Source organism: Cydia amplana, chromosome 13, assembly GCF_948474715.1.
Source record: "Cydia amplana chromosome 13, ilCydAmpl1.1, whole genome shotgun sequence".
NCBI classification, from domain to species: domain Eukaryota; kingdom Metazoa; phylum Arthropoda; class Insecta; order Lepidoptera; family Tortricidae; genus Cydia; species Cydia amplana.
Genome location: NC_086081.1, coordinates 1,613,536 through 1,629,064, shown reverse-complemented (window position 1 = coordinate 1,629,064; position 15,529 = coordinate 1,613,536). Strand labels below are relative to the sequence as shown.

The following is a 15,529-nucleotide window of genomic DNA, read 5'->3' as shown; positions in this document are numbered from 1 at the left end:
TTAGAACATGGTGAAGCAAATGGTCACAATTTTGGTATAGTTAAATACCACATTTAATTTACATAATTTTAGTCAAAACCACAAATCAAGCTCCATTAAACTTTATTTTAGGGAACATACAACGAAACCACTTTTGCTTTTCTGCATGTCCCAAAAACGAGTTGGCCAAGAATGTAGGTAAACAGAACGGGACTCATAAATATTTTGTACATACATCAAAATTGGAATATGTTGGTATTCTCTTGCCAGCAATTTTGAAGTTGGTTTGCAGAGGCACTATGAATCTGCAAGTCTTGTTCCCCAAGTGCGATACTAGCGCAGCTGCGCACGCGATTTGTACAGATCGTGATATTTTGCCGCCGTACGAGCCGCCCACTCGACGGACTATCACGTTGACACTGTAAAAAAAAATATTTTTTTGCATACGCTTAGTTTTAAAAGTTTAGTATTACAGGGTTAAACCTGGATAAAAAAAGAAAGAATTTGTTTTATGGAACTAATGAAGACATCTTGAATCTTGACCCTTATATTAAATATAGTATCCCAACTTATACTTATGTAGAAACTGTAATTTTTACTAATTAACTTACCTGTTTGCTGGCAGTTTTAAGCATTGCGCTACAGCCACATTCGTCAAATCTAACCATTGAGTGGCCGAGTATACTTCCATCCCGTCTTCAGTAGGTCTTACTACACACGTCTGAGGTTCCATATAATAATGGTATTGTGTTTCCAAATTAAATTCTCCTTTCAACACCAAATGTACGTCATTACCAACGTCAACTGGTTCTACTGTCTTATTATTCTTTATTCGTTTAGTCTCTTCAGATGATTTTAGAACATCTTTAACGGTTAATAAAGGAAGTCTTTCACTGATGCTAGCATATTTTACTTTGACGAGTTTTGCAGCTCTGTTTGCGGTCTTTTCTCTATTAGCTACGATTATCGCCGCAGGTTGACCATAGAACTTTACTTCTTTGGAGCATAGTATTTCTTCTTCGTCCACAATTAGCGGAACATTCAAAGCTGTAAATGAGTTAACTCCTGGTATATCTTGAGCGGTGTAGAAAGCTAAAACTCCCGGAAGTTTCTTAAAAGAAAAATAATCTCGTTAGAAAATATTTTACAGTACATTTGACACTTTCCGTGCCTATATCGAATATTGAATGTACTGTAAAACGTTGTACAATACACGTGCAAATAGTTGCAACTCCTGTTACTCCCTTCGATCATGTTTTAATTCATCACCACTCGTTGCGAGTTTTTTACTTGCCTTGTATCGTAAATAACTATTGTATTATATTGATCTGCAATCTAATAGTTCACAAGTAGACAAACTTCCAGTATTCATTTAATATTTTATAGATTGGGAGGTATTTCAAATTGAAAATACATTTCCCATCCCTTTGATATGGCAATCAGAATAAATTGTTCCTTCAAACATGTTTTACTTACCATAGCTTCGGTATTATCAAATCCGCTAATAATGCTGCCAGGTTTTGCATCAGCACAAACAAATGCACCATAAACTTCGTCAGTTACCGACTGCAAGTCATTTGCAAAAGTAGCTTCACCACTACATTGTACCAGAGCTTCTAGTTTAGGTATTGGCTGATTTAAAGGCCAGATACTTTTGTCCGTGTCAAAGGTTTGTGTGCCCTGGGATGTACTTCTTTTTATTGCTTCACCGCCAGACCGGTGTCTAGGATCTAGTTTTCCATCAGGACATAAATATAGCACCGCCTAGAAATTCCAAGAAGATATGCCAGTTACTTTAAATGTGTCTAAAAAGGAATCGCCTCCAATAGAATGAGAAGCTGCGAAGAAAAACTTGATAACTTATACTTTTCTTTGATATACATATAGTTCCGTGGGGATCTGATAATTAGAAAAATTACTCGATAAAGAACTACGTTTTAGGTACTGCAGTCATTTAGAAAATTATGTATACACGGCCAAAAAACCCATATTTAGCAGTAAAACCCATATTTAGGTATGTGTTCATCCAGGGTTCAGGCAGACCGAAAAGGACATGGCGGGACGACTTGGATGCATTCTACCCCAAATGGTGGGAAAATGCCGATGACAGGGTCGAGTGGAGAAAACAAGGGGAGCCCTGCCAGCAGTGGGACACCAAATAGGCTAATAAAAAAAAAACCGGCCAAGTGCGAGTCGGTATCATTTTGTGTATTTTTTTTCAAAAATGTACACCCAGTAGTTTCGAAGACAAAGGGGGGGGGGGGGTCGGACAGGCAGACAGACAGACGCACGAGTGATCCTATAAGGGTTCCGTTTTTTCCTTTTGAGGTACGGAACCCTAAAAAAGGTATGTATTGCGCAAATTTTTAACTACCTTGTAGAAAAGAGCAACAGCTAGCATCCGCCGGTAAGCCGCTCCGGGTTCCGGCGGCGCCTCTTCCGGATTAACTTCTTCAAATAAAGTCTTCACAGCTAACTGCACAGTCTCATTGGTAAACAGATCTTTACCAATCAAGGCGTTCTCCGTTCTCTCAGCGTGAATGAAATTGGCTGATATGCTTCCAAATATCAATGAGGATTTTTCTATAACGTTTGTGTCACGTTTGAATTTGAAGAGGAAACCTGCATTGACGACGGCGTGCGCGTTTTGTGAGCGAGGCATTATCTTAAAAGGAATGAAGATATAAATTAAATACGAATTTTGTGAGGTAGAATTTTATAAAACCTTTTTCTTATTCAAGATCTTTGAGTTGCAAAACTAGTTATGGTTGGTTGGCAACTTGCAAATAATCACATTTTAAAGGAATGAGGACTTCGTTTGTATGAGAGGGCGATTTTCGAGGCTATTTTCATCTTCAGTTAATTTTTTTTTATAAATATTTAAATTTACCTTGTAAGTTTTAACCGAACACCATTTCGATAAAGGAGGAAGCATAATATTGAGTATGATTTTTCTTTTCATGTTCATTTTCAAGAACGCCGGCAACGTTACAGTCTTCTTTTTGCGCTCTCCTTCCGCTGTAAATCACAATTTATAAACTTAGAACTTTGCTTAAGGTGCAGCGAGTTCAGGGAGCGTACCTAATAGCCAAGATGACAATCATTTGATAGAAAACGCCAAACGAAACTTAAGTAGTGTATTAAATCATGAATCTAGTATTTTAACTGATACACTGTATTTTAACTGAACAGTGGGGGAAATGACCGAACGGGATACTCTTATGCATGTCTTATGTATCTTTCAGTAGGAGTAGCAGCGAAAGCGCTATTATTGTTAGTCCTTGTCACTGTCTCACATGGTTTTAATTTCCCACCGTAAATTAGTATGGATTATGGTAGGCAACAAATAAATTCGACCAATCATAGTGTCGCATTGCGTATGTTTTGTCCCTCACGGACCCACGCACGCGTATATATAACATATCTATTAGGATCCTACCATTTATGTTGGAAATAGTCACGTGACTTTTTGTAGCATCTGTTATCCCGATACATTTTTCTATTCGTTTGGCGTTTGTCGATGTGCGATTGTCAGGTCCTTCTCCGAACGCAGCTCGCTGAGCACTGGGTGGACAGCCGTGCATAATTGGGATTGCGGATATCATTTTTGTTGAAATGTTATTTTTACTTATTTTTAGCAAAGAAAGTAATCGATAAGTTCGATCAAAAATAACATTATGTACGAGTATAAGCAATTATTATGTTAATAGCATTTGTGCAAAAATATTTATAATTTCTTAATGGTGTGTTTTGTTTTATATTTATGATTTTTTCCTATCAAGCGACAGTTGTTCAGGTTTCGAATCGATAAAATTACTAGAAAAATACCTCAAGTTTGTAATTCATATTTTTTGCCAACCGTATTATGATCCAAAGAAACGCTACGATTTTTCAAAAAACTGCCGGCTGAACCCACGGCACCTTAAATTGCCTCCGTAACATACGGTTGAATGGGTAGCTACTATTCTGTTTAAGAATTCTGAAAATAAATATTTTCAGTTCTTTTGTAGAATTTAGCCCCGTGGCTGTTATTAAGAACTTGTTGAACAAGAGGAAAAATGAAATTTACAAAAAAAATGCGTTTTTCCATGAAAAAGCAAACAATGGAACAAAAACTGTAATTCTTTATTTAGCTTGAGATACTTACAGAATTCGAAAAACAAAAGGTACACTCTTTTTTTTGGGCACTCGTGTAAAAAGACGTACATCATACTACATAGTCATCAAAACAAAGTCGCTTCCCGCTGTCTGTCTGTCCCTATGTATGCTCTTCTAAAAGCACGCAATGGATTTTGATGCGGTTTTTAGGGTTCCGTAGCCAAATGGCAAAAAACGGAACCCTTATAGATTCGTCATGTCTGTCTGTCCGTCTGTCTGTCCGTCTGTCTGTCCGTCCGTATGTCACAGCCACTTTTCTCCGAAACTATAAGAACTATACTGTTGAAACTTGGTAAGTAGATGTATTCTGTGAACCGCATTAAGATTTTCACACAAAAATAGAAAAAAAATTATAATAAATTTTTGGGGTTCCCCATACTTCGAACTGAAACTCAAAAAATTTTTTTTCATCAAACCCATACGTGTGGGGTATCTATGGATAGGTCTTCAAAAATGATATTGAGGTTTCTAATATCATTTTTTTCTAAACTGAATAGTTTGCGCGAGAGACACTTCCAAAGTGGTAAAATGTGTGTCCCCCCCCCCGTAACTTCTAAAATAAGAGAATGATAAAACTAAAAAAAATATATGATGTACGAGGGGTGTTCAAAATATTCTCGGTATGAGAATGAAAACAAACAAGTACGAAAAGTTTGATATTTTTATTTTTCAATATACTCCCCCCCTATGTTCATACACTTAAAAGATCGATCAATTATTTTTTTTAATCCCTCGTAAAAATATTTTTTATCTTTCGTGTAAAAATGCTCCTCCACTGCCGCCTTCAATGCTTCATCGTCAGAAAATTTATTTCCACGCAGATCCTTTTTAAGATTGGGGAGCAAAAAGAAGTCGCTGGGGGCTAAGTCCGGACTATACGGTGGGTGAGTAACAGTTTTAAACCCACATTCAACAATAGCTGCCTTGGCAATATGAGCAGTAAGGACGGGGGCGTTGTCATGCAGAAGCAGAATACCTTTGGTTAACTTTCCTCGCCTCTTTTCTTTAATTACATCCTTTAATTGACGTAGAATGTTAGCGTAGTACTGTCCTGTGATATTTACACCTTTTTCTTTATAATCGATTAGTAATACTCCTTCACAATCCCAAAATATCGTGGTCATGACCTTGCCAGCTGAAGGGATGACCTTGAACTTCTTGGGATGAGCTGAACCCTTAATGTGCCACTGCATGAATTCTTGTTTACTCTCTGGGTCATAATGATGAACCCAGGTTTCATCTCCAGTAACTATTCTTTGCAGCACCTCATCAGGATTTTCACCGCACAGGTCAATAAAATCGGAACAACAAGCTACTCGCATGTCTTTTTGAAGCCGAGTCAGCATTCGCGGAACCCATCTTGCACTTACTTTTGACATATTAAGATGGTCATGTATAATATCATGTACGGTACCAATAGAGAGATTGGTTACTTGTGCTATAGATTTTACCTTCACTCGACCGTCTTCCAATATAAGTTTTTCCACTTTATCAATATTTTCTTGTGAAGTAGCTACTACAGGCCGGCCAGGTCTAGGGTCATCTTCAATACTCTCCCTTCCGCGTTTAAACTCGCTTGACCACTTTTGAATGGTAGATAAAGAAGGAGCAGACTCACGGTAAACACAATCCATTTCCTCTTTTATGGTTTTTTGATTTTTACCCTGTTTTGTCAAGAATTTTATCACGCATCGATGTTCTAATTTAGTTAACATTGTCAATTCGCACATGATGTTCATGTTTGTTCAGCAATTGCAGAAAAACAAAAGACTATCTCGGTTCGAATTATACTTTTTTTTAATGTCAATGAATAAACCTTAGCGGCCAGTAACGAAAGAAATTTTAGAAGAGGTCGTAAGATATCAATACCGAGAATATTTTGAACGCCCCTCGTACATTACCATGTAAACTTCCACCGAAAATTGGTTTGAACGAGATCTAGTAAGTAGTTTTTTTTTTATACGTCTTAAATCGCCTAAATACGGAACCCTTCATGGGCGAGTCCGACTCGCACTTGGCCGCTTTTTTAAATAGATAGAGTGATTCAAGAGGGAGGTTTATGTATAATTTTGTTAACCCGTGCAAAGCCGGGGCGGGTTGCTAGTACTTTATTAGGTACTAATGTAAAATGTATGACGATGTGTTCTAAATAAATATTTTATTATTATTTAATAAAAGTATCATTATACGAACGCTGGTGGCCTAGCGGTAAGAGCGTGCGACTTGCAATCTGGAGGTCGCGGGTTCGAACCCCGGCTCGTACCAATGAGTTTTTCGGAACTTATGTACGAAATATCATTTGATATTTACCAGTCGCTTTTCGGTGAAGGAAAACATCGTGAGGAAACCGGACTAATCCCAATACTACTCCCAATATACTAGGCCCTAGTTTACCCTCTGGGTTGGAAGGTCAGATGGCAGTCGCTTTCGTAAAAACTAGTGCCCACGCCAATTCCTGGGATTAGTTGCCAAGCGGACCCCAGGCTCCCATGAGCCGTGGCAAAATGCCGGGAAAACGCGAGGAAGATGATGAATAAAAGCATCATTATACACACTTACCTATCGTTACTATAGCTCCAACGGTTTCAAAAAGCAGAAACAAATCTGATTGAAAATCGTTGTTAACATATTTTAAATACAGATTTCCTCCGATTGTGCCAATCTGAAATGTTTAATAGTATATACTAGTATAATGATACTTTTATTAAATAATAATAAAATATTTATTTAGAACACATCGTCATACATTTTACATTAGTACCTAATAAAGTACTAGCAACCCGCCCCGGCTTTGCACGGGTTAACAAAATTATACATAAACCTCCCTCTTGAATCACTCTATCTATTTAAAAAAGCGGCCAAGTGCGAGTCGGACTCGCCCATGAAGGGTTCCGTATTTAGGCGATTTAAGACGTATAAAAAAAAAACTACTTACTAGATCTCGTTCAAACCAATTTTCGGTGGAAGTTTACATGGTAATGTACGAGGGGCGTTCAAAATATTCTCGGTATTGATATCTTACGACCTCTTCTAAAATTTCTTTCGTTACTGGCCGCTAAGGTTTATTCATTGACATTAAAAAAAAGTATAATTCGAACCGAGATAGTCTTTTGTTTTTCTGCAATTGCTGAACAAACATGAACATCATGTGCGAATTGACAATGTTAACTAAATTAGAACATCGATGCGTGATAAAATTCTTGACAAAACAGGGTAAAAATCAAAAAACCATAAAAGAGGAAATGGATTGTGTTTACCGTGAGTCTGCTCCTTCTTTATCTACCATTCAAAAGTGGTCAAGCGAGTTTAAACGCGGAAGGGAGAGTATTGAAGATGACCCTAGACCTGGCCGGCCTGTAGTAGCTACTTCACAAGAAAATATTGATAAAGTGGAAAAACTTATATTGGAAGACGGTCGAGTGAAGGTAAAATCTATAGCACAAGTAACCAATCTCTCTATTGGTACCGTACATGATATTATACATGACCATCTTAATATGTCAAAAGTAAGTGCAAGATGGGTTCCGCGAATGCTGACTCGGCTTCAAAAAGACATGCGAGTAGCTTGTTGTTCCGATTTTATTGACCTGTGCGGTGAAAATCCTGATGAGGTGCTGCAAAGAATAGTTACTGGAGATGAAACCTGGGTTCATCATTATGACCCAGAGAGTAAACAAGAATTCATGCAGTGGCACATTAAGGGTTCAGCTCATCCCAAGAAGTTCAAGGTCATCCCTTCAGCTGGCAAGGTCATGACCACGATATTTTGGGATTGTGAAGGAGTATTACTAATCGATTATAAAGAAAAAGGTGTAAATATCACAGGACAGTACTACGCTAACATTCTACGTCAATTAAAGGATGTAATTAAAGAAAAGAGGCGAGGAAAGTTAACCAAAGGTATTCTGCTTCTGCATGACAACGCCCCCGTCCTTACTGCTCATATTGCCAAGGCAGCTATTGTTGAATGTGGGTTTAAAACTGTTACTCACCCACCGTATAGTCCGGACTTAGCCCCCAGCGACTTCTTTTTGCTCCCCAATCTTAAAAAGGATCTGCGTGGAAATAAATTTTCTGACGATGAAGCATTGAAGGCGGCAGTGGAGGAGCATTTTTACACGAAAGATAAAAAATATTTTTACGAGGGATTAAAAAAAATAATTGATCGATCTTTTAAGTGTATGAACATAGGGGGGGAGTATATTGAAAAATAAAAATATCAAACTTTTCGTACTTGTTTGTTTTCATTCTCATACCGAGAATATTTTGAACACCCCTCGTACATCATATATTTTTTTTAGTTTTATCATTCTCTTATTTTAGAAGTTACGGGGGGGGGGACACACATTTTACCACTTTGGGACTAATCCCAATACTACTCCCAATATACTAGGCCCTAGTTTACCCTCTGGGTTGGAAGGTCAGATGGCAGTCGCTTTCGTAAAAACTAGTGCCCACGCCAATTCCTGGGATTAGTTGCCAAGCGGACCCCAGGCTCCCATGAGCCGTGGCAAAATGCCGGGACAACGCGAGGAAGATGATGAATAAAAGCATCATTATACACACTTACCTATCGTTACTATAGCTCCAACGGTTTCAAAAAGCAGAAACAAATCTGATTGAAAATCGTTGTTAACATATTTTAAATACAGATTTCCTCCGATTGTGCCAATCTGAAATGTTTAATAGTATATTTTGTATTAATTGTATATTGTATAGTTGTTTAAGTATTTTTTGTTGTTACTAACAAACTATGGACACTTAAGTCTGAAATAAATGCATTTTTTTTTATTTAATTGCGTCAGTCCATTTTATAAAATCTGAGAAGTTTTATAAAATTTACGATCGAGTGTGAATTGAAGCCCGAAGCCGAAGTCGAGGGCTTAATTACTTATTTGACACGAGTTCGCAACTCCTGTGTAGGTACCGCCCCTGGCACGCGCAATGTTTTTCATCACACTTGTGAGGAAAATATGCATTTGCACATTTTCACAATGAGTTAAAAGTTATTTATTATAGTCCCTGGCGCACATGACAAAAAAGTGCGATTTACGGCAAATGATGATGATGGAATTTCCTTTTGCAGAGTTGCTCCTTTTGACTCACAGATTGATTTACGAAGGGGAGCCAATCGAATTTTTGATGCAAATTTTTGACTTCAAGGGGGGTGCCCCCCGAAATTTGTAAAAAATAAAGTTTTGCTATTTGGTCAAGTTTGGTATCATTTTCGTGTAACTCAAGGATGCTAAATTAATTTCTGGTATTTAATTTATATGGTTTCATATAAATAATTTGAAAAAAAAAAATTTTGCTATTTTATTTTTTTCCGAATAAATGCCAAAATTTTCCTTATTTTAATATATACAAAAAAAAAATTCAGGAAATAGCCCTACTATTCCTCGTTATAAAAAGTATACACATGGTATATTTATTTCTAAAAAATGTGAAGAAAAAAATAAAATGTAGACCTACTTTCGACCACAAGCTCACCGAATAGTATACAACGATGTGTGTTACAGCTATTAGAATTATTTTTTACAAATTTCGGGGGGCACCCCCCCGGAAGACAAAAATTTGCATGAAAAATTCGATTGGCTCCCCTTCCTAAATCAATCTGTGTGTCAAGAGGAGCAACACTGCAAAAGGAAATTCCATCATCATCATTTGCCGTATAATTAAGTCTGCACCAGGGACTATTAAGTATGTTTTTGAGTCCCACACTGTGACTCTATTTAAGAATTTCTTGATTTACTCGTTACGGACTCAATATTTATTAGCACTCGCATCAATATCGCTGCTTTAACAAGAGAGACAATATGAATTACACGTATTCTGACGTCATTATTTTTTCTTCACACTTGCTAGGAAATGTGTTTTTTCATCACACTTGCTAGGCGATGCGGTCCATAAATGCTATATTAGGCACAAGTCCCTTTTTTCCTCACAAGTGTGATGAAAAACGTGTTTGCCACGGGCGGTACAGGAATTACAAACTCGTGTTTATGAAGCCGTCGCTTCCAGCTCCGTGCTTCTCTTCACACTCGTTCAAATTCTCTACCGCCCTTAATACACAATATACTTACATTTCTCACTGGTATATGGGCAACTAAGTCCATGTGCTCATAAAACTGCTTGAGGTAAGCGAAGTCTTCGTTTTGCGCTGACAGCTGTAGGAAAAGCTCCATCATGTCTGTCAATGTCATGCCAGCCCCCAGCACTAGGTTCACATCCATCATGTATCCTTTCATTTCCGCCACGTTAAATATGTCTATCACATTTGAAGGGTATTTTTCAACGTGGTAGACACCTGAAATTACATAGGCGTTTGAAAAGGACCGCTTCGTTTACTAAAATTTCTGCTAATTTTATGTTAACTACATTGTCAGGTGACTCTTTATTCTTCAAAAACTGATGAGGAACTTGCATTTTATCCACAAGAGTGACAACGTAAATTGATGCAGTTTTTGAGTTGTTTCCTCGTGTTAGCTCTTAATTGACTTTTTAATGATAAATAAGTATTTAATAGCGTTCAATGGGATTTGATTTGATTAGATTTTTACAGTTAGTATTTTCCTCGCGTTGGTGTGGTGAAAAAGTTGTGTTTCAATGGTCAGCAAAGTTTGTTTTACCTTCGTGCCTTGAAATCCTCGCAACGCTGTAGATTCCACATTTTGAAATATGAATAAATTTTGGAATCTTTGGCTTGCTCGGTTATCAATATTAGCACGAGAGGTTAAACAACATCTTTGCCTCCTTGTAAAATAAGTATTACCTTGTCCCGTATTCCCAGCAATCAATTTGTACTCCTTGCACATTGCCATAATTTCAAACACATGCTCAAGTGTAAAAGCTTTGTACCATTTCTGTGCCCCATACTCTAAAATTATTAATTCCTTGTTTGCTTTTTCTACAATACACCAATCATCATCTGATTTTTCTTTGACTTCTTCAAAATTTAGTTTACCAAGTAGAATATCATCATCTCTGTTCTTGTGTACACATTTCTTGTTGCAAGATACACCACAAGGTTTAAACATGCCCAAATCTTCAAGATCTGTCATTTTATTGACGAGATCTTTGTCTGCATCTGTGGCGAAGGTTTTGAATGCATCTGCGATTGGTCTATATCCTGTGCATCTGCAGATATTGCCAGCAAATGAATTCTCGATTTCTGTTGTAGTTAGTTTGCCTTTCTTTGCTGTATGAAGGCTGCAACAAAAATATAAATCTTGAGTTAATGTAATAACTATATTAGTTAGTTATGTACCTACATACTTACATTAAATATTTAACTTGAATTTGTGTAGGTATGTAAGTAATTGTAAAAGATTACAGTGTTGCATATTCAGTCAAGTCGAAGCTACCTTATCTATCACACATTTACATCCAGTCAGTCTCTTCTAGATCATTCTTTAGCAATTTGAAATATTTTTAATGAAACCAATTGCTCTAGTGTTTTGACCTTGACAACATAGTCGAAGATTATTATTTTAGATCTATTGTTAATTCTATGTAACTTTATAATTTCTAGAATAAATTAAGTTTTCTGGCAGGATGCAGTCTCGCAAGCTATTGATAATCGTACTTTATCTATCATTTGTGTTTGTTTCAAAGGGACAAAATTAGAGGTTTGCTGTTTTATAACTCTTAATTACTATCTTTTCCCATACCAAAACCTACAAGTGTGAATGAGAAGCTTCGTGAAGCAACGTCGTGACCTTGGTCATCAATGGTCTGCGGATTACAGTAATTATTTACCTGTACATGTTCATGATCCAGCCAGGAGTGCAGTACCCGCACTGCGTCCCGTTGAACTTGGCCAGCCTGGTCTGAATGTCGTGGTAGCCTTTGTTCCTGTTGCCAACTCCTTCCACTGTCGTGATCTCCCAGCCGTGGCAGGAGAGGACGGAAACCAGACACTGGAAATATATTTATAGGTACCTATAGTAAAATTTTCTGTGTGAAGTTTCAAATCGATACTACTAGTGGCTCTGTGAGCTGTAGACCTCGCGAGCATAGCTTATTGGGACCGTGCACGATGACAGCGCCACACATCGGTGTAATCAATCAACAATACAAAGATTTTAATTTATTAAAAAAAAATTGAAGTTTAAGTGAAAAAAAAAATACAAAAAGTTATGTCTTACTGGGGATCGAACCCAGACTTTCTGTGTGCAAACAAAAAAAGCGATTGTTTACAAAATGCGCCATGATAGTTCTTAGCTAAGCTGACGAAATTCGGCTACTCATTCTCGAGTACAAACTAAATATCTAAATACCGCCTAAACCAGCAATACAATTTTTCTGCATTTTTTGCCATTTACTATGTAAATATGTCTCAAAAAGAAAATACTCTTATGATATGGATACGACTATTTGTTTAAGCGCGAGGTATCACAACTCCTCCATTTTTGAAAATTTCCAAAAACGGGATCGACAAAAAAAAAATATTTACTCATAGAATCTGGTCACAAAATTTCACAAGAATCGGTTGAGAATTGTGACCTGTAGAGGAGAACATCCGGACATACAAAAGCAAAATGCCCGAGTCAAAACGTAAACCTTCGCTACGCTTCGGTCAAATATAGTTATTGAATGAAGAAAAACCTTAAGAGCCAACAGGAGCTAAGTTTCAATATTTTAGGTAAATATACCCATCTCGCTAACGGAAGCGGCTCCTAAAACTAGTGCGATAAGGACAAGGCGAAAAATCCTGCGTAAAAATATCAAAAATCGAGGTTTCGTACTCGACTGTTTCCTCCTCCAAAACTTAACCAATCGTAACCAAATTTGGAAATCTAAATGATTATGACATTATCTGTGTCGGACCGTTTTGCTTTTTTGACTAATTGATGTCAGTTTTGAATAGCACGCCTCTCATTGCGGCATAGTCAATTAGGCCATTTTGGCAATTTTTGAAGGGCTCTAGCGCCTATAAAACAAAAATATCAAAAAAAGCAAAACGGTCTGACACAGATATTGACAATATTAATCTGTGTTGAAAAAATCATTGCTCTAGCTTCAAAACCCACGGAGGAAACAGTCGAGTACGTTTGTATGGAGAAATGACCACTCCTGTTGGCTCTTAAAAGGAAATGGAATGAATCCCAATAAGGCCAGTTTGCTCATTGGGTCTCAAGATCAGATTTCAGTTCAATCCAAGTGGAGGGGATAGAGATAAAAGTTACGGAACGGCTTACGGAGTTGCCGGCGAATGTCTTCATCTCATCAGTGTGCGGTGTGGCGGCGCGTACGGAAACTATATACACGCACCGCAGCCACCCTCATGACACATCGCCTTCGTTTTATTATACTTACAGAGTTGACGGCGAATGTCTTCATCTCATGAGTGGGCGGTGTGGCGGCGCGTACGGAAACTATGCACGCACCGCAGCCACCCTCATGACACATCGCCTTCGTGCCGCGTAGGTCTGCTATTGTACGGATGTACTCGTTCAGAGACACGTCTGGACCGAATCTGCCGTTTGCTGAAAATGAGATAAAATGTGTCTTTTTATACGCTTTAATTAATCCTTACCTTTGTTAAGTATGTATAGCCGATAAGACTAAGAATGATTGGTTTTCAGTCAAAACTTGTAACTTTTTGAACTACTTCCCAGAGACCTATTCTGATTTTATGAATTTGATCTTGAATTAGATATCATCTGTCGGTGTTATAAGTGAAGTTTCTGTTTGAGCTGTAATTCGATAGTGGATGATGCAATCGCCAGGCTATAGAAACTTCTCAACGAAAAAACAAACCCACATCAAGATTTGGTTCATTAGTAACTTTAGAGGAGCCTTTAAGGTGTTTTCTTTTTTCTTTTTGGCCAATCCAAACAATAGATTAGGTATAATGTCAAATAATAGATAAATGGTCATTTATAGACTCGATAATCCGTTGGGCCAAGATGGTTCTAACGACTTGTTACTGGTCTATTCCATGTTTTGCGGTAAACCTAACAATCCCTTTGTATTCGCTGTGAAGTGGATCGGCCAAAAACAAAAACGAAACACTATACTAACAAATTTAAAAGACATTTCACGTTAAAACAGTGTCTTAACTTCATCGAGCAAATCAATTTACTTGAACAAAGTTAAAAGTAAATTGAATCGAGGAATCCAATGTATCGCTACCAGAAAAGCTCCGTTGCCAATTTGGGAAGTGCATTTGAGTTACCTGACAAACGTAGACAAATAGTCATTCGATCAAGTATTCAATTACGGGTTGTTGCAGTTCGTAGAAGCTTTAGGGTGACCCCACACTAGCGTCTCTCGAGCGTCGGCGTCTCTAACGGCTCGGCCACGACATTGAGCGACTTGCGACGGCGGCAGCAATAACCATAGGTTGGAGCGAGACTCAGCGATTGGACCTTTCGTTCCCACTTATGGTTGTCGCTGTCGCCGTCGCAAGTCGCTCAATGTCGTGGCTGAGCCGTGTGATATATGTACATGTATATTATACATAGACAGTATAGACACGTATCACAGCTGACTCGGGTCAGTGAACTCGCGGGTAGGTTAAGATTTCATAAATAATTAAATGTCATGTTTTGGTGGTAATTTTGTAATTCTCTTCGAAATACATCTTTGAATACGAACAACGTGTTTGGCCTAATTAATTAGTTCCTGGCTCCCATATATCTCAAACCGTATGGCTGCTGCTCGACGCATCGTTGACGCAACTGCGCAGCGACGCCACTTTCAATAGCGCTGGCCCCATAGACAACATGCCAATCGCTAACGCTACGTAGCGAACGTAACGCAACTGTCACTGTTGCACTAAAATGGAAGAGTGATAGAGAGACACAAAGCGATTCGATGGCGAAGCGCAAGCGATCGTCACCTTGGCTAGGCCGCCTGCACAGCGACGCCATTTTCCATAGCGCTGACTAGACGCCGACGCTCAAAAGACGCTAGTGTGGGGTGGCTCTAAGTATGACGACGGCGGAAACTTACCTTCATATTGTTTTCCATTAATCTTGAATACAATTTTTGACGTCATATTATTTTCACCTGACTGATGCAGAGGCTGAAAAGAAGATAAACTTTTATTTTAGACAAATATATTATGTCCATAGACTTGGGACCACGTTAGGACGATAATCTCTGCCAATTATGAATCATTGGTAGAGATTATCGTCCTAACGTGGTCCCATACCTAATTATAATATATTACTGGTTAATCACTGCTTAAGTGCAAGACTAAACTAACTTTAAATCGGCATTATGTCATGATACCTACCACAATATAATAATATTAAAATTAAAATTAGTTAAATTTCGAATTACGTAGCAAATTTTGGAGCAAAGTAGGCACATTTTACTGTAGGTACACGCACAGTGAAAATTCAATTATTTACCTAATAATAACTAGGTATTCTTAAACTAA

The 15,529-nt window shown here is 37.9% G+C and overlaps 1 protein-coding gene across 1 annotated transcript in view; it reads right to left on the bottom strand.

Moving 5' to 3' along the window:
- LOC134653683 (uncharacterized) overlaps window positions 1–15,169 on the bottom strand; it is a 56,371-nt gene extending 41,202 nt beyond the window's left edge. The window contains exons 1-11 of the mRNA XM_063509075.1: window positions 15,097–15,169; window positions 13,456–13,625; window positions 11,896–12,056; window positions 10,910–11,346; window positions 10,221–10,444; window positions 8,708–8,810; window positions 2,870–2,997; window positions 2,354–2,644; window positions 1,456–1,743; window positions 591–1,090; window positions 215–398 (exon numbers count right to left, since the gene is read on the bottom strand). Of these exons, the coding sequence (XP_063365145.1) occupies window positions 215–398; window positions 591–1,090; window positions 1,456–1,743; window positions 2,354–2,644; window positions 2,870–2,997; window positions 8,708–8,810; window positions 10,221–10,444; window positions 10,910–11,346; window positions 11,896–12,056; window positions 13,456–13,625; window positions 15,097–15,142 (2,532 nt within the window). The 5' untranslated portion in view covers window positions 15,143–15,169. The remainder of the gene's footprint in view (window positions 1–214; window positions 399–590; window positions 1,091–1,455; window positions 1,744–2,353; window positions 2,645–2,869; window positions 2,998–8,707; window positions 8,811–10,220; window positions 10,445–10,909; window positions 11,347–11,895; window positions 12,057–13,455; window positions 13,626–15,096) is intronic.
- Between the last annotated feature and the right edge of the window lie 360 nt (window positions 15,170–15,529).